Source organism: Diospyros lotus, chromosome 3, assembly GCF_014633365.1.
Source record: "Diospyros lotus cultivar Yz01 chromosome 3, ASM1463336v1, whole genome shotgun sequence".
Lineage (NCBI taxonomy): Eukaryota > Viridiplantae > Streptophyta > Magnoliopsida > Ericales > Ebenaceae > Diospyros > Diospyros lotus.
In genome coordinates, this window is record NC_068340.1 from 6666902 (window position 1) to 6694122 (window position 27221).

At 36.0% G+C, this 27221-nt stretch overlaps 3 protein-coding genes across 8 annotated transcripts; 1 reads left to right on the top strand and 2 right to left on the bottom strand.

Moving 5' to 3' along the window:
* Nucleotides 1–3069: 3069 nt before the first annotated feature.
* On the top strand, nt 3070–11758 carry LOC127796794 (coilin). Of its 2 annotated transcripts, none has more exons than XM_052329190.1 (13): nt 3070–3327; nt 4166–4230; nt 4323–4598; nt 6001–6204; nt 7014–7083; nt 8010–8081; nt 8174–8357; nt 9414–9445; nt 10078–10326; nt 10602–10673; nt 10753–10902; nt 11069–11234; nt 11338–11758. In XM_052329190.1, the coding sequence occupies exons 1-13, from the start codon at nt 3139–3141 to the stop codon at nt 11526–11528; spliced, it is 1920 nt and encodes a 639-aa protein (XP_052185150.1). In that variant the 5' UTR covers nt 3070–3138; the 3' UTR covers nt 11529–11758. The 2 variants fall into 2 exon arrangements, with proteins under 2 accessions (XP_052185150.1, XP_052185151.1); XM_052329191.1 differs by having other exon boundaries at nt 3325–3458.
* A 161-nt stretch (nt 11759–11919) lies between these two features.
* Nucleotides 11920–15559, bottom strand: LOC127796793 (protein-tyrosine-phosphatase MKP1-like). 2 transcript variants are annotated; one of them, XM_052329188.1, is made up of 3 exons: nt 15397–15559; nt 12575–15291; nt 11920–12331 (listed from the first exon to the last, which is right to left on the bottom strand). In XM_052329188.1, exon 2 carries the CDS (start codon nt 15007–15009, stop codon nt 12589–12591), a length of 2421 nt encoding a protein of 806 aa, XP_052185148.1. In that variant the 5' UTR covers nt 15010–15291; nt 15397–15559; the 3' UTR covers nt 11920–12331; nt 12575–12588. The 2 variants fall into 2 exon arrangements, with proteins under 2 accessions (XP_052185148.1, XP_052185149.1); XM_052329189.1 differs by having other exon boundaries at nt 12575–15212; nt 15397–15551.
* Nucleotides 15560–19114: 3555 nt separating this feature from the next.
* LOC127797612 (serine/threonine-protein kinase AFC2-like) lies at nt 19115–23880 on the bottom strand. Of its 4 annotated transcripts, XM_052330653.1 has the most exons (12): nt 23703–23880; nt 22131–22317; nt 21496–21522; nt 21243–21396; nt 21067–21115; nt 20852–20966; nt 20494–20585; nt 20261–20417; nt 20078–20142; nt 19887–19984; nt 19698–19800; nt 19115–19607 (listed from the first exon to the last, which is right to left on the bottom strand). In XM_052330653.1, the coding sequence occupies exons 1-12, from the start codon at nt 23799–23801 to the stop codon at nt 19458–19460; spliced, it is 1296 nt and encodes a 431-aa protein (XP_052186613.1). In that variant the 5' UTR covers nt 23802–23880; the 3' UTR covers nt 19115–19457. The 4 variants fall into 4 exon arrangements, with proteins under 4 accessions (XP_052186613.1, XP_052186614.1, XP_052186615.1 ...); XM_052330654.1 differs by lacking the exon at nt 22131–22317 and having other exon boundaries at nt 23703–23852; XM_052330655.1 differs by lacking the exons at nt 20852–20966; nt 21067–21115; nt 23703–23880 and having other exon boundaries at nt 21496–23694.
* Nucleotides 23881–27221: the final 3341 nt, after the last annotated feature.

Here is a 27221-nt window from a genome sequence, read left to right on the forward strand (position 1 = left end):
TCCTCACGAAGGAGAATATACCCGAACAACTCTCCAAAACCATCGGCCATGTCATCAATCATTCCCTTGCCATAGCTGCAAATCCTAACTAGAATGTTTGAATATTCCAAGGGCATAACCCATTAGAAGATAAAACTTCTAGTGAGGGTCCAAAACATATATATGGATGCATGATACAATAACATGAATAAAAATTTTCCCTAGTGTAACTTTTCTGGCCCACAAGCCCGACACGGAATCTTAGGCAGAATCTTGGCACCTCCGGCAAAATAATCCTAACGTTATTCTATCAATTTCCCTTGGGGAATTACGGCTACACTCTTAGGGTGACATTCCATTCTCATGTACAAATATCAATATGCCAATAATATCATGCCATTCAACAACACGACCTTCCATGCAATATGACAAAACGATCATAGCATTCATAAATATCATGCATTTATAAGCAATCATATCATAAATATAAGTTCTTGGGATAAAACTATTCATAAAACCATACTTAGGATATGACAACTCACATTTAGAGATAAACTTGAATTTCTCAAAAAGTGTGCATCACCTCAATATGCGTGCCCAACCTCGATTTTCGTGTCAACTCTCAAAAGTTGCACCAACCACTTTTCCTAGAGCACATAAATCATAAAAAGCATATTTAATCACTAAATATATCAATATTCCAATTTCTTTCATTTTTCCTTCATTTTTTTTCATTTTGCCTTCTAAAAATCCCAATAAATACCCTCAAGACTATTTTCTTGAATCTTTTTTCACAAAAAATCATAATATCCAATGAACTTCAAAGGAAAAATACTGAACTTACCCGGATGTTGCATTTTCACACAAAATGAAGCTTTTTGGTGTGAAAATCGAGATATCAAGAATTCCAAATCCAAATATTTTTGCATAGGCATCTAAAGCTTAATTTTAGAGGATTTTAGTAAAAAAAATTTCAGAATTTTTGGAGCTTGGGCGCGCCCACTCGCGGGGCCCAGCCAGCTAGTGCATGCACTGCAAGCGTCAGTCATCTTCTTCGGTGAGATTCCGACCAACTCTGGTTTTTTTGGCCATATCTCATTCGTTTGAGCTCCGTTTTGCCTCCCGTTTGAACCTATGACTTCCTCTTTTTGCCCTCTACCAGATAATAGCTTAAAATCCCACAAACCGAACCATTTTCAGACTGCTCAAGCTCATTTTCTGATGAATCTCATTTTTTCGTCGAAACTCCATATCTCTTTCGTCTCTCAACGAAAATTGCTCAAATTTCACAAAAATGATCATCTGGACATAAGGAACAAAAGCCTCTTATCTATTACTCTCAATTTTTCCCAAACTCTCGAATTTTAGAGTTTAATTTTTCACTTCATTCGGCCAATTCAAAAACCTCTATTTATAGGTAATCCCGAGCCTCCAAATGCCCATGGTTGCTCGATCCAACCTCCTTGAGGCCTCTCCTGCCCCCATAACGATCCAAAATCCTCGAAGACAGCCCTCAAAAGTCAATTTCAGTGGCCCAATCTTTCGACTACTTTCGGTTAAAAAATTGGCTATTTCTGCCAACAACAAGGCCTAGGCTCGACCCAAGAGCATCCTAGGCTATTTTCTTGAGTATTTCGCCACCAAATTCGGTGATGGGAGATGGTGAAGGAAGCTTGGTCGGCCATGACAAAATTGCTCTTTGTGTAATTTTACAAAATTGCACTTTAACCCTAATTTCTTCTTATTTTGAACTTTTGGTCTTTCCTTGAAGTTCCTAAGCTTCTCAATAGAGCTATTGCGACCTACAAGTTCTATACTTTCCATTTCATCCTCGAAGATTCTGAAAAAATGTCAGTTTGACCTCTCTCCAGTAAAATTAAGAAATTACACTTAGGCTCGAATCTTCATTTTGGCCATAAATCCTTTTGTTTTTTCCTGAAACCACTGAAGGGTTGTTCCTTATGAAAAATTGAAGCCCAATCAAGCTTCTATTGACTTCCTGGAAGTCGTCTATAACATTTCGATTTTGCAGCCTAAATGGCAGCTGCATTTTAGCTGTACCAAAAATCGTTCCTGATTCGATTTCTTTCGATGCTATAAATCATGTCTCAAAATAATCATCACTGTCATATCATTTTTTTTTGGCATCTCAGCTCGAGGGCACTCCCTACAGTCGATTTGGTCAATTTTTCGGGCTATTTAGATGCCAGTCTTCCCCGAAATTTTATTTTTCTAATAAAACGCTTATTTTTAAATAATCCTAATTTCTTGGATATTACACTATATACCATGATTTATTTCTTATATTGAGAATAAAACTAACAATGCTTATAAGACATTGTTTGTTCAAAGCATTAGATGGCATACTAGATCTGTCGAGATAGTAAGATAAGACTCTATTTTCTATCGTTTCCTATTTTTTTTATAGGTTAAATTTGGTTCAGTGTTGATAGATGTCTAGCTAGTATATATAGTGATGATTTTGATTTTTTAAGTATATATTTTTTGCTTGGCATTTCTTTTGTTACTTATCGTGTTTTTCTTTTTATATGGTTTGCATTACTGCTTGTTTTTTTATTGCTTGCGTCTGAGATTGGTTTTGTGTTTAGTTCAGGGTATCTCATAACTTGATTTTGCACTATTTCATTTTTACTGTCAATATTTTGTTTATTTATTTAAAAAGTTAAAAATAAGTAATAAATATTTGATTAAGATTTTATTATTGTGCTATAGATATTTAAAATGGCTACAAAATATTAAATAACTATATTGAAAAGTAATATAATTATTATGAAGAGATATAATGATTATAAAAATAAATAATTTACGATTAATTATGAATCTCATTAAAAAAATTATATTTTATAATTTACTAAATGTTATTCTTAAAAATTAATAAAAATCTACTGTACTTAGAATAGCGATCAGGGTTTTACTGGAATTTATGATACGACAAGGGGCCAACTGTGAGAGAAGTTCAAAAATAAGAGAGAAGTATATGCAAATTTTGGAATATTGAGGGTGTTATGCATAAATGTGTGAAGAATCCGAGTTTCGAGGTTTATACCGAGGGTTTTACAAAGGCGTTGGCTGTGTAGAATCACCAGTCTCTCTCTCTCTCTCTCTCTCTCTCTCTTCGATCGCTCTGTTTGATGGAAGATGGGGAGAGTGAGACTTCGGGTCGAGTTCTTAGATCGCCACATTCTGAGCAAATCGCAGAGATCGGAAGGACTAAAGCGAAGCTGGATTCTCCTTCAGCCTCTGCTCGAAACCGTCTCCGATCTATCCTCCCATCTCCTCCACGCTTTCGACCTCCATCACTCTTGCCCTAATGGCGTTATCCTCTCTGTAATTCGATATCTACGCCCTAGTTTCAAACTATCTCAGATTATGTAGCTTATCTTTGCACAAGTGATGCGATTGTTAGTATTAGGTTGCATGTCGATGGAGCTCGAAATCACCCTATGATATTGCCACTGGTACTTTTTTGTTGTTCCCCCGGTTATTTCGAAGTGATTTTTAGCACTTTTAGCAATTCTTGTTTGCTTCTTGAGTTGGGGAGGGAAGGAAAGAAATATTATGCCTTTGGAACTGGGATTTGTGGGGGCAAATAGAAGTGGCAGGGAAGGATGGGACTAATCCAGGAACTGGAGATGAATCTGTTTATTTTCCTGTTCTGAGTCAGGGAGTAAGAAAAAATTGAAATGACATTGGTTGGGTAACAATTTTTTCGTTTATTATCGATAAAGAATGTTGACGTGCAAGTAGTTTCATTTTCCTTTAGCATGAATAATTCTAGTTCTAATGCAGTATTTGTGTTCCAATTCACTCTCCTTGATTTTCTCCTGTCAGAAATAATAGTTATCCTGTTAGTTTCTTTTACCATTCTTTGAAATCAAAGGAGTTTTTTGTTTCCTCGTTTTCATTTCCGTTACCTTTTACAATATTATTAGGAAAAAAAATTGTCTACTTTCCCGAAAATGTCTTAACTTTCTTCGTTGCCAATCTCTTTCTGGACTTCCACAAGTTTTGAACAGTGCTTTTTTAAGTTAAAATTTTTAAAGCAATTTCAATTTAGATAAACCTTGATCATTCCATTTTAGAAGGCTCTGTTAGCTCAACTTCCTTTGTTTTGCTTTTTGAACTTTGGATTTACGTTGGGAGCACTTTTATTGTTTTCTTGCAGATGGATGGCTTTGTGTTGCCGCCATTTGAGTCAACAAGTATTCTAAAGGATAAAGATGAAATTAAGTGGGTTTAAACTTGGACTTTGAGATCATTCTGATACCATTTTTTCTTAGTCAAAGTAATTCATGTAATTTTATCCTATATCTGTATATCAGAGTCGAAAGGAAGGGGAAAACGCTATCTAGGATTGTCCAGGAAGATGGTGGAGCAAATTTAGTTGTGGAAGATGAAATTGTAGAGAAGCAGCCTGTGCTCACTGGTATGCCTCTTTTAGCAAGTGAGGAGTTTGAAAAGGAGGCTGGTGGTTACCAAAGTGAACCTGAACAAGAGGAAGACAGACAGTCACAGGATGCATTACATGTGGAGAGTTCACATGGCGGAAACGTGGTTTCGAAGAAAAGAAAAGCAGCAGAGAAACGCCAGAGCTCTAAGTACGTTTTACAACCCTTCTTCCAACCTTGGACTAATTATGTTTATGGAGCACCAGAGAAATGCATAATAACTGCAGTAATTATGGAGGATTGCTGATTAGTTTTCTCGTCTGTACATTGCCTTAAGCATAATAGGCACCGCATTCTATGGTTTTTCTTCTCTTAATTTTTTCCTCAGAATAATTCCACTCAACAAGAAGTGTATCAACCAGCTAAAAACCCGTGGAAAATGCCTGCTCGTAACAAAGCAAATAAAGTACATAGCCAATTTTATGGATTAACAACTTACCCATTCAGTGACTTTGGCACTAGACATTCCCCAGATGGGTACTATCAGGTAGGGTGAATTCAATAATAGACACCTGTTGGCATGCCAGCCTTCCTTCTCCTTTCAGGGCCTATTTGAAAGAGAATCCAATATTTCTTGGTTGTAAATATTTGAACTGGATGTTCATTGTTAAGAATTCTTGTTTAGGCAGTTCATACCATCAATACATAGTGTTTTGATTTAAGATTTCAGTTCTTCCACGTTTCAGCCGTATCATATTGTTCCATGGAGCTAAGGTCCAAAATGTAGAAAAAGAAATGTTCGCATGATTCTACCACTCAGTCAATTTTGTTCCACTTAATCCCTCTTTCATGGCTGCTTACCTTTTGAGCTAAGGAATGGGAAATCTTTCTCCTGTTACATGAATCCAGTTTCATTTCATCCAGGAAAAACCATCTTGTTCTCAACAATATCATTGTTGTTTGATCTAATAACCTTCCATTGGATAGGAGGAGATTTGATAAATACTGATAACTCTCAGATAGAGTATTAGAATGGAAAAATACTACAAGAAACAAAAAGAACCACAAGGAAACATCTTCCTATCCACTCTTAAAGGATAAGCTAGTGATTCACCAATTTCCTGTCTACTGGCCCGTATAGCACCATTAAAATAGATTTCTTTCTCATATAATCCATCTTTAAATTCTTCACACAGTTTGCAGGCACACAAAAGATATATTTTTTGGATCACATTTGATATTCAAATTCATTTCTAAAGGAAACATCCTCAGGTTTACCACTCAAAAGACCTCTAGTAATGCTGGACTTAAATTTTACCTGATCTTAACGTTCCCTTGCAAGGTATTTCCAAAAGTTTCACAACCCTCCTCACACTTGCTCCTTATTTTCATTCAATTTTATGTCCATTAACCCAAACATTACTGTTTTACGAGGAGCATTCATCTGTTATGTTGCAAGTTAGCTTTATCTGCCCATCAAATTACCGTTATTTAATTTGTCAACCTCTTAGCCTTTTACAGTCTCCGAGTATTCAACTGATGCTTGCTGTTAATTGTTTTTTTTTTTTTTTTGGGAGCATTTTCCGGGCTTAATTCAAACTGTGAATCACAGGAAGAAGAAAAAACTTCACGTGGATCCTCAAGATAATAATAATGAGTTTCACATAGAGCAGGCTGGCTGTGAACTGCACCGTGCAAAGAGGATTGACAAGAAGAAGAAAATATCTGATGTAAAGAGCAGACCAAAGACAGAGATTACTCCTACAAGAGCCAAGATTAATAATGACATCTGTGAATCTTTGCCTAGTCCAAAGGAGTAAGTTGCCTAGATTCTTTAGCCTTTGTTTGTGATGCGGTGCTTGGTTGCACATTGTCTATTGTTGGTTATCAACTTGTTCATTTATTATGTTTTTTGTGAGCTAGATTTGGCAGTGATATGCTTCGTATTGACGAACCAAAACAATTTTAATTGAGCTCTTTTTTGTTTTATGTTTTGAGTTGTCACTGGACTAGTGGACTCCATTTATGATATGCTCTATTTTTTCCCCCCTCATATATGTTTTTGGTTTGTGGATAGGCAGGATTATCTTTAGTAAGAATTTTGCTGAGTTGTGTTAGCTTTTGTCATGCAGCCAATCTGAAGTTGCAGTATTTTTATCTTTTTAAACTGTAGAGTCTAAATGAAATGGAAATCTTACAAGCAATTCTCCATTGTGCATGCTTATCCATGCATGAACACAATCACACCTGTTTTCTGTTTCACTCAGACAAATAATTTATAGCATATATGAATTATTATAGCTAAAGACTTCCAGCCAGGTTATGGAGCCTTGTAAGAGTACTGGTTTCTCTTTGAAGTTCTTTAAGTGGCATTGATCATCAAGGTCTTGTTTATCTTGATAATGTGCAAACAATATCAGTTTGACTCACTCTTTCCATTTAAGCTTCTCATTTTTTCTGTAGGTGCAACACAGCAACACATTGTTACTTTATTTACTTACGTTTTTGCTATGTACATGTTTGGAGTATGTGCAATATGCATCTATTAGCATAATATCTTGAGTCTCCCTTTGTCTCCATCACTCTCTATCTGATGGGCCATTCTTATTAATTCATATTTTGTAGGTCTGTTGAGCTTGAAGAGAACAATGCTGGATGTGCTGATGTACCTGGGACATCCCATGTAGATAGGAAGGTTTGGAATGACTATAGTACTTTAATTATTTTTAGCCTTTTTGAAAGTAATATGCCTCTCCATATCTGAATTATCGGTCTTTGTTGTGTAGTCACAAGGTCTTTTCTGAATGGCTAAAGCTGTGATACAAATGCAATAAGGCTGTTTAATGCAACACCTCATTACAATGTCACTGATGGATAAAGCTGATCATTCAAAATAACATTACTTTCAAAGTAACTTGGTGTTATATCAAGTTTGGTCTCGTTGGCATCTTTTAATGATTTACTACTAGCGAAATAAGAAATTTTGTTTTGTATCAAGTTGTTTGTCCATCCATATAAAAGTTACTTTCTGCTATTTATTATTTCTATTCTTGAAACTGTGGCTGTTATGTTATAAGTAGGAAGATAATATAGTTATATGAACTTCTTTATCTGTAGATTTGTACTGCCTTGATCAGCAATAGTTTCCTGTTCTCATGTTTCATTCTCATGGAAGGTTGTGAGATGTCTTTGTGGTTCTGACTTGTGTATCTGATTTTACTTAATGACTTTTCTTTTTAAATGATTGAATGTTGATGTGTTTACAATTCAGGCGTGCCTGCATTATTCCTTGCTACATCAACAATGCTGTATGCTGTAACTATATCATTTGGAACTCCTTTTCTGAAAGCTGTATCATTAAATTTTTAAATTTACATCATTCTTATAACTTATCATCAGAAAATAGTGCTATTCTTTTATTCTGCATGATTGGGCAACCATGCATGTATGACTGTGATCTTTATTTCTCCTCGAGTTGAAGAACTATACTATGTGACATCTTCAAAACCTTTGATGCTGCTCTGTGATATTCCTTTTTTCTGCTTCTAATAGATTACTTTCTGGTTCTTTACATATATCAATCTAGAGTTAAGCTAATTCTTCTTTTATCATTAATGTCAGGGTTCTAGAAGTTCCCGGAGGAAAAGGGCCTCAAGGATATGGCTGCGGGAAATAAAAGCAGCTGAGAAAGAGGTATTTTGAACCCAGGACTCATAAAGCCTTTTCTTTGTTTAAATGAAGCTTCATCCCTCTTCCCCCTTAATAAAAACCTGTGTTTTTCACAGCTTGCAGCGTCTAAAATGCAGCAAAATCAAATGCAATCTCCTGAAAAGGGTATTCTTAAGAAGTCCGTTGAACATCATCATCAAAACCAAAATAGTGAAGCAGATGACAAGATTGTTTCAGATGATGAGATTGTTCCCATTGTGATTAGGCCAGGACATATTCGCTTTGAACCTCTGCAGGAGGGTGAGCCCTCACCCCCCTCCCAATGTGTTTTGTTTAGATGCAATTTGGTTTAGTTGATTGACCTGATTATGCCATTTAGATTTAGTAGACATACAAAAAAATATATCTTTAATTAGGTGAGCTTTGGCATTGTTAGAAGTAATGTGAAAAGTGTATGATCAACTGGCCGGAATTATCACACCATTATAATTTTCTAGTGACTAAAAGAACCAATTATGGCCATTGCCTGTGTTCTCTTTATAATTTCTTTCAACACCAGAGGCAGAGGGGACGGTCGAGGTGAATGATACTGGAACTGTGAGATTTAATTCCTTAATCACACACCAAAGCCTCTCCCCTTTAATCACCTTGGGCTGTTGGTGTTTTATTTCATCATTTTCTTTTAAACATCTTGGCTTGATTTCCTATTCTGTAAAAACTCAGAGAGAGAGAGAGAGAGAGAGAGACTTACAAGGGATATGTTTTGGATAAAAATTATCTGGTACAAAATTCATATAGATTAGTCTACATGAAGATGGTATATAGTATGCATCATATGGTACTGTTGTCCTGAGTAATTTTCTTGTCAAAGTTTGTCAATTAACCTAGTCGATCCTTTAAAACTCAGTTTTTGAGTGCATTATGAATATTCTATTCATTGGATAAAGATTCTTGGGAGTTGAGTATTGGGCATATCCTCAGAAATTGATTTTAACTGGCACAATGAAGTGCTCCACAGTTTTGTAAATGGTATGAGAGCTTATTTGGCTCTCTTTCGTGGGGTGAGTTACTGTATATGGTGGATGGCTGCATATGGTCTCCTCTCATTAAGAGTAAAGGACTCGAGAGCTTAGAAAGAGTGGTGTTTAAACCTTGACGCATTGGTACCCCAGGGACTAGTAAAAGATTTGCACTGGGAGGTCTTCAGTAATTCTAATTGTATCATGTGGACAGGGTCATGCCGATGAACTGTCTCTATTGCATTAATTTGTCTAATGATTTTAAGGTCCTAGAGCTACATACATGCCATATCACCACAGATTTTCTAATATATCGAAGCTCTTCTATTGGATGCAGACCAGACTGTCCAGCGAAACCAACCTTCAGTGGTATGTTTCATCATCTCCTTCTTCATGATTGATTGTTTCCCATTATGGTCATACTGAAGAGCCTCCATGCAGTTTACCTTCCTTCATATCTAGTTGTCTTCTAAGTGAAAGCTTATATATGTACAACACGAATTTATTGTGTAAAAGATCTCCCAAATGTGGCTGATGCTGTTTCCTCATTATAAATATTGATTTGTGCATAATATGAATGGAAATGGTTTTAGCAAAAGCAAATTTAGATGCATCTTTTTGTGGAGTATCTTTTGGTCCTCTGTCCCTGCAATATTCCAGCATGACATTTTGTTTTTTGGACTCAATTTCGGTTAACCTTTGTTAAATGTTACCTCACTTGTTATTTCCTTTTTCCTGGACAGTTCCCCTTATTTCACTAGATCATGAGAATAGATAAACACATTTCTCAGTGATAAATGCATCAATATCTTAACAGAATAACAAAATAATAAAGGTACATGCATCTTCTGTTTGCATTTAGACAGAAACAGCTCCATCAAGGCTGATAACCTGATAAAGATCTGTTTATTTATTTGGACATGTGTGAAGGCTTTTCATTTGTCAGTTATGTGTTTTTAACTTTGCTCTCAACAAAATGTTCTTCCCAAATCATTCTTCAGGAAGCATTTCAATGGAGTGGAATTGCCAGCAAGAAAAAGGGAATCAAGCTTCAGGATCCATTTCAGTGGAATGGAATTACCAGCAAGAAAAAGGGTCAACAATGGGGTAAAGAAAAAGTTTCATTCTGGAGGAATGACGATAAAGTTTCCAACAATGAACATTATACGAAAACAACTACCAAAAAAATGAAGCCTATAAATGATCCCATTGAATTTGATAAGCTTGCATCATTTACTGGTTTGCCTAAGGTACGTCTACAAAATTTCTCTTTCTGCATATATATATATAATATTTATATATTTATAAGTGCGTGCATTCTCCTTGGATTGCCTTTTATCAGTACATGGCCTTTCATTTGTTAAAACTCTGGGGAGGTCCTTCCCTCCTAACAAAACTGCATGATTTGCTTAGATTCTTCCTTGATAATTTGATCAACACTCAGTATCCCAGATGACATTTTAATGTAGCCATATTCACCAACCTGATAGCTGATGGCGTTAAATATTTTACTATCAATTTGCAGGAAGGTGATGTGATTGCATATCGTCTAATTGAGTTATCGTCAACCTGGACACCCGAGCTTTCCTCTTACCGAGTATGGCTTTGATAGCATGTGATTCTGAAAGATGTTAGGCAAATACAGAAAGTTGTTAACGTTTCCCTTTTCACTTTAGGTTGGGAAAACATCATGGTATGATGCTAAATCCAATAGAGTCCTGCTCACACCAGTTCCAGAATATCCAATACATTTACAGAAACCAGATGAAGATGCAAGCGAACCACCATCAGAAAACTCTCTCTATGGGGAAGATGGATCTTTAGAGGTATAAATCATGAATTATTCTCTTTCATTTCTATTCCTCTCCTTGTGTTAATTGCTGATTAACAACAAAACTGAAGATGTAACGTGTATTAACTTTGGCTTTTGCCTAGCAGAAAACAAATTCTGCTTCTTAGTGAAAATGCATAATTTTATTTAATCCTCTTCAGGTAGATTTTTCATTACTCATTGATGCACGGATTGTCAAGCATGGCCAGTCAGATCTTTCGAAAGTAGTAACTGGCTGGGTTAATGACGGTCCAGTTGGCAATGATATTGCCTCATCAAGTGATGCGCCTGGGAATAATGACAAACACACGCTTACTTCTACACCAGGTAACTGTCTCCGTCTGACAGTTGGATCTTTTCCCATCCTTCCTGTTGAGTGGAAACTACTAGATATATATGTAATATATTCATGTGATTATCAACTGTGCAGAAGAAGGAGAAATAAATGTGTGGGATGAACTCAGCCAGGCTCTAAGTGCCAAGAAAACAGAGTTGGTTAAGGAAAATGGTTGGGGTAAAGAGAGTTCTAGCAGTGGTAGGAAATCATGGTCATACAGAGCCATGAGAGGCAGTGCACTTGGCCCAACAATGGCTATTCTAAGAGCAAGGAAGGATATATAACAATGGCAACCCCATGTCTAGGTTTATGAATATGTAAGTTGGGACCCTTAAACTAGAAAATTGCCCCCATCTACCTCCATGGAATGTATTTAGTATTTTCAGCTGAAAATTTTGTGGGTTTGTGGGCTGGAACCCATGTTTGTCTTATCAGTCTCCTCAATTCAGTGCGGTTGAAAAATTTTCTGGGCTGGAATGTATCTAATGGGCAAATGGAACTTGCTTCTGCGTTATTTCAGTTGTTTGTTTGAACTTTGAGATGGCCTGTTAGCATTATTATGTCAGGTACAAGAACAAGAAGGAAACTTAAGCGGGCTTCCTTTAAACCATCCCATGAGAATATTGCAAAATTGTGGAGAATTCCCGTGAAGCATGTACGCTTCGGGCTTAAAAGTAGAAAGAATAAGACGTTTTGATGCTGGATATCAAAGAAGCTATATAAATGACAATGTAATAGAAGAGCTTGCTTGCAGTTTAATTCTTCATCTAGATCACACTTGTATACTCTGCATTCTACTGGTAGCAATGTAGCTGGTTTCTCTTCTGTACAAGTTTTTGCCCCAACAACAAATCAAATTCTCTGGATACATCACACGAGCAGACCAGAATTGTGCTTCATATTGCTTGGGATGCCAAATAATCTTGAGAAGCTGCACCGGAACCAATGGGGGTAAAGGATTATGGGGAGTGAACAAATCTTTCCCCTGTTTGGTGTCCAAGAACCATTTCAGATGCTTTGTAAGCGGCTCTCGCTCCTCGATTTCTCCGACGATCCATATGTCCATGGTAATGCTTTCTCTGACGATCTGTGCATCCATGGGAATTAGGTTTAGAGTTTAGTTCTTGCATCTAACAGCATAACCTATATATATGGTCGTAGAATTAATCCCACTAGGTGTGGCTGCTAGTAGACAATCGGATTAGGATAATATCATAGTTCTACCAAAAATCTGTGATGAAAATAAAGTTAAGAAATCTACATGGGCACATCTATTGCAATGCTAAGAAACAGGAAATAGAGATATTTCAAGTATCAAGATGTAACATACCTGCTTCAAAGGGATTAACTTGATGGAATCTGAAATATATTATCTTCTCTATTTTCAATACAATTCTGTATCTCATTGGTAGCATCAACTATGTCAGCATCAGGCATGGACTCTTCTCTATTCAGTTGATAGAAGATTTCTTCCTCACTGTGGCTGCAGTCAACATCCATTGGAAGATCGTCCTCTAAATCTGTTAGAGCAAATGACCATGAGTTTACTAGGCGCCTTGGAGCTTGAGGCGTTTCGTCGACTGAAGATAGCATCATACGAGGTGGGGGATTACTTCCTCTTCGCTCTGCAATGGATGGGATAGTTCCTTTACATGGGAAGGAATGATTTGCCTCCATTGAAGCCTGGTTTCTAGGAAACACTTTTCCTTTACAAGGTGAAGCATAATTTTCTTCCAAGGAAGCATCATTGGCAGGATACAGATCTAAAGAGTCTAATCCAGAAGGGGAAGACAGAGATGATAAATACGACAAGTCAGACCACTTAGAAGATGAGGGGGAGAAAGTGAACGAACTGGAATAATCGGAGGTTGAAGGTGAAAGTGATGGAGATTTAGAACTGAACTTTGGGCTACTCACAAGATACGAAGAAAAAGAATCTACTGAACTGCAACTAGTGGTTGGTGAAGACAAAGGATCGATGTGATGCCCAGAGTGTTTTTCTTCTTTCTGGATATCCTTTTTCCCAGTTGGGCTGCTAGCCGGAGAACTGAAGAAGACATCCGGTGAGCCACATCTAGTGCTTGAAGGAGATGGAGGATTGATCAGAGAAGCACGATAGTCAATTTTGCTCGAAGGAGATGGAGGATTGATCAGAGTAGCAGGATAGCCATATCTAGTGCTTGAAGGAGATGGAGGATTGATCAGAGAAGCTCGATAGTCAATTTTGCTTGAAGGAGATGGAGGATTGATCAGAGAAGCAGGATAGCCATATCTAGTGCTTGAAGGAGATGGAGGATTGATCAGAGAAGCACGATAGTCAATTTTGCTATAACCTTTGGCTGTCTCCGGTGAATGACTTGATGGAGAAGCATTACAACTGGACTTAGATGCACCGATAAATTCTTTCATAATTCCACTTGTAAATTTCCTTCTCAATCTACCCCATCCACTCGCTCTAGCAGGAAGACGAGTCTCAGATCTAGCTCCTGACAATGGTAAAGGTGGAACAACCCCACCGGCAAGCGCCTTGTAGAACATTTCAAAATCCATGTCGTACGAATTAACTTTCCTTTCACCAATACCTGGCCAACTATCAGCAGAGGGTCTGTCAGGTTGGACCGACAACCTGTCTTCTTTCTCTTTGGTCTCCAATTCTGCACAACCATCTGCTGCTAGGGGTTGTCCGTCGTCTGTAAGGGCATCCCAAAATTCAGGTGGCTCTTCGCCTTCTTTGATGGTAACAACCGGTCCCTGAGCCATTTCATACCTGATTACCTGATAGGCAGCAGTCCTCGCATTATCCGATATTGCCGAGACACAGTGCCTCCCAATCCAGACATATACAGCCGAAGGGACATGAATGATGAATGCTCCCCGAGAATCCAGAACACGGGCGTCTGGCTGGCTTAACATTTTTGGTACAAGATGAAGGGGATCATACGGGGAGTGAGGTGCCATGCGATACATCCTCAGCACAGAATTCGGGCTCGCCAGAAAGGCTAGTACCCGGTTCCGGCACAACATCAGTTGGCAAGCAAAACCCATATTCGGATTGGTGACCCCTCTTGCAGCCTTCACATATTGAAATGCATCATCAAAGCTCTGCCTCTCCTTCCACATGAGGTAGGCAATAACCAGGGAGGTTGATCGCGACACGCCCTGGCAACAGTGGACAAGAACCCGCCCGCCCTGCTCCCGAACATCCTCGAAGTAATCAAACACATCAAACAGTATACTTGTGATATCCTCAGAAGGGCTGTCCTGAAGCCAAAGTGTGTTGTACACAAGATCGTTCTTGAAGTACTCCGGGCAAACAAAACCAACACAATTCAACACATGGGTTATCCCATTCTTGGCAAGAACCTCACGGTTCTTGGCAACCGACTCACTCCCTAGGTATACATGATCAACAATCCTCGAACACTCCTTGTCGAAAAACGCAAGCTTTTCCTTCTTGAATTGAAATTCTCTCCCTGGCTGTTCTGAATTTGGGTTTGCACCGGGCGTTGGAGCTTGAGGCCAAATTCCAAGATCATCAGAGCCAGCTCTAGGCCATTCTTCAAAGCTCCTTTTGGAGATTGAAAGGGGTTGCAATGGTGGAAGGCATAATCTCGACTTGGGGTTTGATTGTGGCGGCCTAGGGTTAGGCGTTCTTGGCGACCTATCCGTCCAAGAAACCGACCGTAAATAGTTTTTCCGGTTAACACCGCTACCGGTGGCGCCGGAGGGCCGGCCCTTTTCTGGTGGTGGTTGATCCCCAGACATCTCCCAAATCTCTCAGTTAAATTCTACGAAATCAAGGACACCCAACTGAGGATAGTTCTTCGAAAGGCCATGGAAGCAATCAATTTAGCGTCTTGGACAACAGCTACAGACGAGATTGGAATTTCTGATTTCTTTATGACTGATTCTCAACTAAAACCATTGAATTTTGACCCTGTCACCCGCTATCTTTCTTTGTGCATGTTCTAGAGAGGGAAAGAGAGAGATAGGGAAGAGAAGAAGAAATCAAACACAACGATAACCGTGTAAAACATGAACAGAGGCCTGCGTGGGACAAAGATTCAACGTAAACGGCCAAAAAGAAAGAGGAAAGTGCATTAAAAGCTAGAGGAAATTAAGAAAAGATAGGCTTTTTAGGATAAGACTTACTTGAAGGAGTAGAAGAAGATTGGTAGTTTGTTTGTTATATGCAGCAGCAGCATCAGACATTTGAAAAACCTAGAACATGGGAATGCATTGAATCGATATTCAAACAAATTAACCATTCAAAGCCTGCGTTTGAGAGAGAGAGTTTGAGTGAACGGGTGGTCAGGTCTGGTGGACCAACGACAAGGACAGGTTGAAGAAGAAGGAGGCTGGGTGGTGGGTGAGGTTGGCCAGTTTTTGACCCAACAGAATCAGTCAAACTGCCACCTCATCATTTACCCCACAAATTACTCATGCTTAATCTTTGACCCCATTATATACATATACATACAATCTAATATACACACATTCACCTATAAATATTATATTTATCTTTCATTCTTCATTCAAAGGAAGACCATTCAACATTCAACGCCACACCAATGAAATTTGTTTATAGACATAATAATTCTTTGTCTATAAATATTTTATATGAAAATTATTTTTCAATATAAAACATTTTATTTTTAAATAAATGAAGAATATATAATACAAAAAAAATTCTAAAGAAAATTCCATAATATAGGTATAACTCCGTATGACTAAAATTGGGTGAAAGGAATATTCAAAATGATAACTTAATAACACGATGGTTAAGAAATATAGCATTTTGAACCCATCGTAATGGGCTTGATTCCTATTTAATCGCGCTAATACTGAATTTAAATAAGAAATAAAATACGGAAAATAATTTTTAAGATTCACGAGAAATAAAATACGATATTTGCTAGTTTATTGAAAATGTGACATTAAGTTAATATTTTAATCTTAATTTAGCAAAAATGAGAAGTAGACGAAAGGAAATAGCATGATATTATTTTAAGAAAATTACTTCAAATTTTATTTTATTCTAAATTCTTATATGTTGTTCAAAGTAATAAAATAAAATGAATGCGAGATGTTAATTATATTTTATAAACGATAAAATACAGTTAGACACTCTTGAAATTTGATGTAAAAAGGGACTAGTATCCTTAACTTCATAAATCTTACAACATTTGTTCGTTTATTATTAAATAATAGTGGTTAAAAAACTTTAAAATGCCCAAACTATCCTCAATTATTCCCCTTCCAATTCCCCATTTCTATTTCTTAATCTCTCACCCTTTTAATAGCATTTTTCCTATCTTCTTCGTCTTCTTCTATAATAGTCGTAGTAATAACATTTCGTCTTCTTCTTCTATAATAGTCGTAGTACTAACATTTCTCTCTAACAACTGGGTTTATTTCTAAATCAAGCATGAATTTGGGTCTCTAAGGGTGCGTTTGATAAAGTTGAGAAATGAGGGTGAAATTCTAATTTCATGGAATTCCAATTCTCACCCCAACTCCTAGAAATTTCAATTCTTTGATTTCAAGGAAAATATTCACTTTTTGAACTAAAATGGAATTCGAATTTCATGAAATTGAAAAGCTGTTTGATAGAATTTTCTGGAATTTAGATAGATAATGAATTCCACCCTCATTTTCCATGTCTATCAAACGCACCCTAAGTGAAATCTAAGCGAGATTTCTCACTCTTAATAATTAGAAAATATAAAAAATTAAAAATATTTTTACAATTAAAACATAATTTTGAAATCTAAAAATATGTTTTATTCAAATAAAATATTTTTAGTTTAAAATTAGAGTTTGAATATATTTTTTGTCAAATAAAATTTGTGTACATAATTAATTTAGAGAGATTGGGAGAGCTTCTAAGGACAAAATAATCTTAATTTTTAATGCTTCCTAGTGGGTGGCTATTGAAATTTCCTCAATTTTAAATGTTATTTTTATTATCCTTCCGTTTTTAGAAAAATAGTCAATGAGGTTGTTGTATTAATTCAAATTCATACTAAATAAAAGTAAAGTTGCTGACGTAGATCAGTTGGCAAAGAAAGAATCATTGGGATATTGCTATTTGGGCCCTCAGATGCTGTGTTCGAACCCTAATCAGGGAAGAAAACTCAACATACAGGGATTATTCTGAAAATTAAAAAATTATCAGATTGCCCTCGCGTCAACGGAGAGAGATTAGGAATAGAAACTGATTGTTAGATTTTCTGATTTATATCTCTTATTGAAATCATGGGACCGAACAAGAGGGGTGATTGTAATGGTGTGTTAATAAAAAAAAAACTCTATTACCAAATTAAGTAAGAGAGAGAGAGAGAGAGCGCAAAACTCATTGTTGAATTTTTGACCATGGACTGGAGTCTGGATAGCTCGGTCAAAGCTTCAGAAGCAATTTGCAAAATGTAATTGACCAATACATAAATAGAATTGCAACTTGATGCCATTTGCCGACTAGATGACAATATCTACACCTGTTTACATTAAAAAGAATACTTTTTTTTTTTTTGTATAATTTTATATTAAAAGCATTGATGAAAATGATATAAAAGTAACAATATTATATGCATGAACTATTATTAAAATAACGTTTATAATGAATAAGATAAAAATATATCAAGATAAGATTGAAAAATATTTTAAAATTTTTATTAAATTATTTGTTAAATTTTTTAAAATGTATTAAAGAATATATGAGTCATTTTTTAATATCTATAATATTTAAGATATGTTAAAATTTAACAAAGATATTAAAAAAAAAAACTAAAAATTGAAAAACTTTTCTTATCTTATTATAGTAAAACAAGTTTATAAAAGAATATATTGGGGCCATATTATTCCTATAATACTTTGTGTAAATGTCACTTTCTATAAAGCAATTAAGCTCCTTGTGATAATCCTTCCTTCCACTGCACATATAATTTAAATTATTATATCCAAATCCATGGACGTATATGGGACTAAAGCAGTTGGCCAAGGAAGTATACTACCGGCCGCCGGCTGACCTCATACTCGACAAAAGCCAGTGATCTAAATCATCTCACAAGTTACAGTTTAGTAAGAGGTGATTGCGTTGAGAGAGGGTCTTGTCTTGATATTTTAAATTAAATTTAAATACCCCCAAAAAATCAAAGTTATAAACAACATATTTGGAACTAATCGAAGAGCTAAATAAAGTCCGTCCTTGGCTTCCTTCTAGCATAAGATAACGCGTGGGTGCCCCTAGCTAATGAATGAATGATTGTACTGTCCCTTCTTCAGTCTACTGTCAATTGTAGAATTTTGCATCATCCCCATCTCAAGAAAAACAAGGAAAATCCAAGCTCTGAAAGTCAAGAATGGAGGCTAGATGGATGGAAACCAAGTTACTTGAGACTTCTTCCACATGGTCGTTATTCAGACACACCCCCATCTTAGAATAATGTTCACAAGGGTGTCTTTGCCTGGTTGGGCTCATTGCAATGATCCCACAATGTGGGTTAATAAATCTTGTTCTTTTCGTTCTTGTCTCGTCTACGCTTGCCTCTGAAGGGGACTTAATTCCCTGTCAATCTCATCCCAACAACTTGTTCATGTCACAACAAAACCATCACAAGTACACATGCGCTTCCATTTTCGTTTTCTAATGAATTAATTATTACTGGCCCCCTCTGTTGTATTGCAAATACTGGCTAATATTACTCTCATAGTTAAATAACTCACCAATCTTGATATTTGTCATATTGCTCTTCCATGACCCCTTTGTTGATTAGACTTATTAGATCATCAGTGGGGTTTGGCTTGGAACTAGGCAATAACAGAAAGCTATGGCTATGGCTATTAATCAATGCTAAGAATGGGCTTGGGATAGAACAATAGGTGTGCCACGGTAGGCAAAGCCTTCCTTCCGTTCATTCCACGAGGTAAGTAAAACAAATTACATTATAAACTCTGGTAATTGGTAAACTCCCTCTCAAGGTTGGGTAACACAACAAAGACATTTGAACCCAGAATTTCACATGCTGAAAACGGGCAATTCTAGGTCACAGTGCTTGAACGATCGAGAAGATTGCTTCTCTTTACACAAACACCAGGCCAGCCTTTTCCAAAATATTCCCCTAGGCCAAACCAAATCATCCCCACCTAACAGGCAACATCCATCTCAAGAGCAGGGGTCACCAGTATCAATAAAGCATCTCCATGTACTCTTCTTAATACCTCCTCTGATACTCTCCGGTAAAGAAAGGGTGTCTCAGGGCTTCATAAGCTGTCATTCGGATGGAAGGGTCAAACCTGAGGAGACCTTGCAAGAGGTCTATGAGATCTCCAGCAGAATGATCCACATGATGCATTATTAGATTCTGCCAATCACAAATAATGAAATTAACATTAATATATAGGGGGGAGGGGGCGGAAAAGGGTATGTTGTGATGACCACATACTACAAATACCTGAAGACGGGGTAGCTTCAAAACGGCTTTGATGCTCTCCCTGGAGGTCGCACCCTCTGGCCATTCCAACTTGCCTCTTCTGACATACTTCTCAGCATGTCGGCTGGACCAACAGTCAGCACCACAAAGAAGAAATTAGGAACTGATGAATAAAGGAATAACACAACACTTGTGGATAGGGGTACACACTCTACGCTTTTCAACATGTGCTGAGGTATTGGACCCAAAACCCTCTCCATCATGGCCAGGTGCTCCAAGTTCTCGTGTGTCTGGAACAAAGCTTCTCCCTGGATATAACATGTTTAGCAAAAGGATTTCTTTATAACTTGTCAGGTGTCAATTCAATCTGCAGGCTAAATAAACTGAGGCATTGTACATACTGAGCATAATTCCACCAATATACAACCAACACTCCATATATCAGAGGGATAGCTCCATCCAAGACCTGCAAAGGAGAAAAAAATAAGCCTGTCCCATTAATTTATACCAAAATGTTCAAGAAAGGGAAATTGAAGTAGACCCATGTAACTTTCAATATAACAAATAAGAGGCAGTTGGAATACCAAGAATAACCTCAGGTGCACGATAATGCCTAGTAGAAATGATATAGTTATGATCTTGACGCTCATATGCTGTGCTACCAAAATCGATAACCTTAATAGCACTGGACTTTGGCAATCTCTTAAGATAATATCCATCTTTCAGTGACCAGGATCCAACCTGTTCTTGCAACATAAAGTACCTTGTAGACATGCATTTCATGGTTGAAGTTGTAGTGAATTAGAGAAAGAAGTACCTTGTAGTCAGGAACTTTCACATAGTCTGGTGAAACAAAAAGTATGTTCTCGGGTTTCAAGTCTGTGTGGATGAGGCGCATATCATGCATAACTGCAATATTTAAAATAATTCCTGGCATAAGCACTCCAAGTTTTGCAATTGGAAGTATTTAAAGACACTCATCCTTTTACCATCACGAAACAGGAAATGTGATGTAATTCATCAGAAAAGGCAAATTGAGATACACATTTAGTAGGGGTGGGGGGGGGGGGGGGGGGGGAAGTAATTCCCAAAGAGGTAAAAATGTTAAAGTTTAGGTGCTTATTTGCGGTCAATTTCTAGAAAATTAAGAAAAAGCAGATGTATTGACTACACACAGGCTACACACTCCAATAGTTGTCTTGCAATCTCTCGGACTAGATCAACTGGAAATGGGCGATAATTGTTTTTCCGAAGAAAATCGAATAAGCTTGGTCCAAGCTTCTCAAAGACCTGTTAAGATCATTTAAATTCATCGACAAGTCTTAATCCCCAAGAAATTTGTAAAGTTGGGGAAATCATGCATGCTACCATAAATCAATATTATACTTACGATACAAATATGGTTACGATAGTCAAACCAGTTCCTTATTTGAACGCAACTGCAAAGAATAAACACATTTAACCACAAATGCATTGACTTTTAGAGGGAGTAAAATCCAAAGAAACAAGCTAATAACCCTTAGCAAAGAAATAGCATCAAGAAGTCACGTGTGAGATCATACTAACCGGCTGCCAATTCTATCATGTCTCCCAAGCAACTGAAGCACATCTACTTCTACCTTCGCTGCTTCACGATACTTCTTAATGCTTCTAATGACTTTTATTGCAACCATCTCCTTAGCTTCCCTATCCCAGCACTCCAGAACCTGACCAAACGTACCTGTAAAATAGGAATACATATAAGGAGAAATCGGTGCTGTTGTGGTTTCTTTTGGATTGAAATTTGATTTGAGTGCCTGAAACAAGTAATAAGGCTAACCTTCACCAATTTTTCTGAGGATCTTGTCTGCAAGTATAGAACCAAAGAGAATAAGGTAATGAAGTAATGAGATAGTTAGGCCAAATTGATAAAACAATTTACAGTAAACATATTAAGTTTGTTGTACTCATTTGAACTAAACAAATTCAAAAACACATAAAAAAAGAAAAATAAATTAAATAAATGAAAAGAAATTGAAGGAATTATTCTGTTTTATAAAAGGAGCTTTGCACTTGGTTGGCATCGCCTATTGTAAACAGAAATAAAACCAACAGCACTGAAGTTGATCTTAATGCCCAAGCACAGAAGATTTTCCATGCTTCACATCAAGATTCTGGGAAGTTCCACTGCTTTTGATATACGTTGCTAAAATGATATTTTTCACTAGAAAGAAACAGAAACTCCATTTGTTAAATGGTAATCACCTCAGTGTAAAACACAATTAATTTAAAAACCGGAATACTTTGCAGATAAACATTGAGTGGCATAAAAAACAAACAAACATTCAAAATTTTCAGTGCATTTTGAATAAAGAAGTACTTGATAGTAAAAGTCAAACATGGAGAATCAGTAACATGCATAACAGAAATGCTGAGAACCCAAAGATGTCTTTAACAGTGACAAAGTGAAATTACAGCGGGGTGTTAAATTCTCTCCAAGCTCAAACATGTAATGCCCATCTTTGTCATCATCTCGCCATGGGGGAGAGCCTTTTTGAGCCAATCCCTTTACAAATAGACTAGCATGGTCTGAGAGTACCCTTGAATGTCCAAAGCTTGTCAAATTTCCAACATCTTGCTCACTATATATTCCTGAATGGGCCTACACACAGCATCCATTCATACTCCACTAAAAAAATATATATTTCAAGAAAAGAATCTCTTCCTCCACTAATAGTGTTATTTTTTCCAACATATTGCCACAATATCAGCAAAGTAAAGAAAATCCAAAAAGACCATTAGCCAAAATTTTTAAATGACCATCATGAAAATGTGAACTAAGAGAAACAATATTGTGTACAGATTTTCCAGCAAATATATGGAATTTTCTATTTATCAGAAAACCGAAAACCCAAGTTTCCAAGTAAATAGTTCCCATTGTGCCTAGCTACTCCTTTTAATCAAAGAATTTTGCCATTACAATTCAATAAACTTTTGTCAAAATAAATAGAACCCAGCCATCTTCATTCTTGCAGGTCAAAACAACAACAAACATGAGACTTCTTTTGACAACATAAATTACGTGCATACAAATAAACACATATATGGTTTTTTCAATTAAATGTGGTTAACAAAGCATGATCATCTATCACTTAAAACTGAAAATGACTGGGAACGGGTCTTAATTAAGTGAGAGAGACTTTTATCACCAATTGAGGAAGATGCTCAGCATGAAGAGGTATATCCTGATGAATATTACTTTTAGAAACTAAAATAAACTGATAGAAGCCCATTACCAAATACACATAATCACAGCAACAGATAAAATAACTATTTAAGATAGTAGAGTCCATGCAGAAGATGTTCCTGGTTACACAGGAATGCCCTGCATCTCAGAGATTTTAAATCCGAGATAGAATAATACATAAGGACTGAAGTATATTTAAGCAACCCTATTTAATCAAACCATATTTAAGCATCCGTAATAGAATTACTGGAAATTAAGGAGCAAAACTAGAATATTCAACTTAATTCAGTGTGCAATTCAGAAATAATACTTAACAAAAAAAGGCTCAGAACTTTGTTTTCTTTTACAGGTGCCCATAATCGACTAGGCTTAGCAAATATTTTTTCTCCACCATATTTTCATATTAAAGGAAATATCTTCTTCCTTCCCAGTGTCTTATCACGGATAGCGATAAAATTCAGGGTAAAAATCTGAAAATGTTTGTTTGTTTGTTTTGTTTTGTTTTTTTTCGCTTGGAAAAATCTGGAAAAGTTACTAGCATTACAATGAAGCTGCAGTGAATTGCCAGGTGCGACTCACAATTAATTGCGACAAAACTAAAGAGAAAATGAGCAATTCACACATATCAAAGTTTCCATATCAAACAGTTCGTTCAAATCAGAAATCAAACAGTTCCATCTCAGAAAACATCAAATCCAAAACCAAATTCCTTCTACAAAAACTTCACTTTCTTAAAACACGTTCTTTCTATCCAACCTAACAGAGACAAAACAATAGGAAATCTAATATGAAGACTTTACCTTTGGAGTATGAGATACGTCCCAGCCTACCCTCGGGCGCTTCCTTGGGCGGCGATCCATGTAATTACGGGGAAACTCCGTCGCATACTCCATCTCCATCGAACAATCGAAAGCAGAACGCGAGAAGAGAGAGAGGAGAGAAAGAGAGAACCTAGCCCCAGCTCGGTCGATAAACGGTGGAGATCAATGTATGTGAGTTAAGCCGTTGGATTCATTTCTGCCCCGTAATCTGCACCGTTCGTTGGGCAAGGCACGTGTTTGGTTGAGACGTGGTTAGACGGTGAGTTGGATTTAAACTGTGGTTAAGTTAAATTTTCCCATCATTTTCTTCACTTTACCCTTTCTCCGTACTTTTTTTTTCTACCCTTGGAATATTCCCTTCCATTCTTTCTCTATTTTCCAGTTCTTCAAAACAACCTTATTTCCATAATTTAATCAATTTTGAAAACATAAAAATTAAAATTAAAATAGAATAATGTAAATAAACAAATTTTAGTATCATAATAACTAGGATGAATAAAACTTTAATAATTAAAAAGCGTCTTTTTCTAACTACATCTTGCGTGAATTTTCTGTTATATAATTTTAATTGTCAACTAAATATAAATAGTTTCAAATGTGAAAAAGAAAACACATGGCATATTGTTATTAAATTCTAATACCACATTAAACATCTTCTCATTAGTTATGTCTACAATTCTTTAATTAACTATTGTAATTGCATTTTGTTTATTTTTAAAACCAAATTTTACTATTTTCTTACAAATAAAAAAAAATCAATAAAGAGACAAACACATTTTAAACTATTCATGAAGCGAACTTAGGCCATTTGGTTTGGGACGAAATGCTAATTACTCATTTGATAACAATTTATCCTCTCATTTATTTATTAAGTTATAATAGATAATGTCAATGCCCCCATGTATTGTTAAAGTGGTTGGACCACGATAAGTTATGATTCACACTAGTAGATCGTGAATTTAATTTCTTATCCTGCACAGTGAGGCAAAACTTCTACCTGTGATTTATCTTTTATGCCGAAATTAAAGGCATGAGCGGCGGGAGATCACGTAAAAGCAGTAATCCCAAGTTATAATAAACAATGATATGGCTATATATGTATTTTTGCCAAAAATATGGATTTTAATGTAATACATATAAAACTTCACATTTGCATAAATTTCAAAGATGTAGGGCCATGTATGACTAAATTGTCTCAAGTGTAATAAAATGTAAATTGCAAGGTTCTAGTATAATCTGAATGAAATCAAAGGGCATATGCAAAATAAAAAAAAAAATTATTGACTCTATGTGCAATAACCTAGAACTTTTAGGGTATAAATGTCATCTGACAAAGTTTAAAACTTTGAAGAAATTGTGTAAGATCTTCTTTGATCTCCCGTTTCATCCCATGTGAAGCTACGACACTCATTAACCATTACCTATTACCTCAAAAACTTGTTGTCAACTTCCCTATTATTTGCCAACCATCTTCTACTATTTCTCTCCATCGAAAGTATTGAAAACCATCGTTGTTTGTCTCTTTTAGAGAAACTAGGTCATTGAACTAGTCATTTTAGTGACTCTAAACCATTTGTTTTCTCTCTTTTTTCCCCCTTTTTTATTTCTCTTATTCTCTTGTTTGTGGCCTCAAAATTGAAACAAAAACATGTTTTTATAATTGATATCTAGCAACTCGAACACACCATAGCCACCTTGCCAATCATCTTCGTCATGTTGATCTCTATTTAATATCCTTGGGTCGCTTTTATCAACTGCTATGTTATCCATCCTCATGTTCACTGACTCTTTCAAATTTGATTTCTAGTTTAGCATACACAAGCTTGTGTAACAATTTTCCACATATATTTTGATTTCATTAGATTTTGCAATATTATCATTGTCATTTCAACTTTCCAATGCATAGATAAATATGAAAGATCCTTTATCTCAAATTTGGCAATTCCATGAATTCCCTAGTTGGTTCAATATAGATCTTTTGATTTTCTTTGATTTTTTTGCAAATTTTCAGCTTCATTATACCTTACTCATCTGTGCTCAAAAATTGACGCTAAATGTATTGATATGTTTTCTTTCACGTCATCTTTAGGTGTCATAAGACAATTTAATCCAATTCACAACCATTTACTCAAAATCTTAGCTCAAAATGGCTTATCCAAGTTGTTTGTCATGTTTTGGACAACTTCTCTATAATTTTTCAAGCTGGATTATTTTTGGATTCAAAAGTCAAATGTGAAATTCAATTATATTGTTGTGTTATCAATTATGCCTATTTTAACACTGATCTTTTGATTTGTTTCAATCTGAATTCATTTGAATTTTATTTAAGTTTAAAGTAGGTTATCCAACCAATCTATTGCGCATTCCTACTAAGTTTGGGCTAAACTAACTTTTAAACCATTTTATTTTTTATTTTTGATGAACTTGGGTCCCATGAGTTCATCATAACCTTGTTATGATGCTAAGTATTGGACTCAACCCAATTTGATTCAATTTGGTCTAATTTAACAATCAAAATTATGTCCTTAACTTAGCAAAATCGACCTATTTTCATAACTAATTTTCAACTGATTCCACTTAAATCTAGTTCTTCATGAATTCATGTTTTCCTCTTTTGATTCCTCCTAAGGCTTGGTAATTTTTCAAATTATCACTAAGTCCCTTTTTGAGCTAATTTTAATTAATTTTTAAATATTCAAAATTTTTAAAAAAATTTCAAATATTACATCTAATACCTTTTAAAGAAATTTTGTTTTCAAAATTTTCTTAAATCAAGCCTCAAGATAGTAGTTAAGAGTAACTTAAACTTTTTGTATAGAATAAAAACATATTATACAGTCATTACATCAAATAGTTGAAGGTAATTTGTCATAATCTCATCATTGCGCTCCCATGTGACATCTTCTTCTAAGTGGTTTCCCTATTGTACCTTGACCAATGGAATCACCTTGTTGCATAGAACTTGGTCTTTGTGGTGCAAAATCTTCATTAGTTGCTTTGAGTAGGTTAGATTTTCTAGCACTTCTATCATGTCATTAGTGACCTCATAGGTTAGATCCAACTTATGTTCTGAAGCTGAGACACATAGAACACATCATGTAGTTTGGATAATCCAATGGGTAGGATCAACCTATAAGTCACCATTCCAACCCCTTCAACTATCTCATATGCGGGCTCAACTTTCTCTTCTTTTTTATCTTAAGTCACCATTCAAAGCAAAGACACTTTCAAATATACTTTATTACATTTTTCAAAATCTAAATATTTTTTTAGCCCATCTACATAAGACTTCTAATGTCTCTGAGCAATTATAATCCTTTATTGAATCTTTCATTTTTTCTTAGTCGTCATCTGCACTAGATCATGACCAATTATCATTTCTTCTCCTATATCAATCTAGTAGATTAAAGATCGACATTTCCTCTAGTATAATGCCTCAAATGAGGTCCTGTTGATGCTACTTTATAAGTTGTTGTAAGCAAACTCTATCAAGTGTAG

Bases quoted from the DNA above. Each gene is read 5' to 3' on its own strand.
- LOC127796794 (XM_052329190.1), top strand. From the start codon at position 3,139: ATGGGGAGAGTGAGACTTCGGGTCGAGTTCTTAGATCGCCACATTCTG. The intron at 10,674-10,752 runs GTATGGCTTTGA...TTTTCACTTTAG, and splicing joins CCGAGCTTTCCTCTTACCGA to GTTGGGAAAACATCATGGTA. The intron at 10,903-11,068 runs GTATAAATCATG...AATCCTCTTCAG, and splicing joins GGGAAGATGGATCTTTAGAG to GTAGATTTTTCATTACTCAT.
- LOC127796793 (XM_052329188.1), bottom strand. From the start codon at position 15,009: ATGTCTGGGGATCAACCACCACCAGAAAAGGGCCGGCCCTCCGGCGCC.
- LOC127797612 (XM_052330653.1), bottom strand. From the start codon at position 23,801: ATGGAGATGGAGTATGCGACGGAGTTTCCCCGTAATTACATGGATCGC. The intron at 22,318-23,702 runs GTAAAGTCTTCA...TGCTGTGTGTAG, and splicing joins ACGTATCTCATACTCCAAAG to GCCCATTCAGGAATATATAG. The intron at 20,418-20,493 runs GTACTTCTTTCT...TTGCAAGAACAG, and splicing joins TGAAAGTTCCTGACTACAAG to GTTGGATCCTGGTCACTGAA.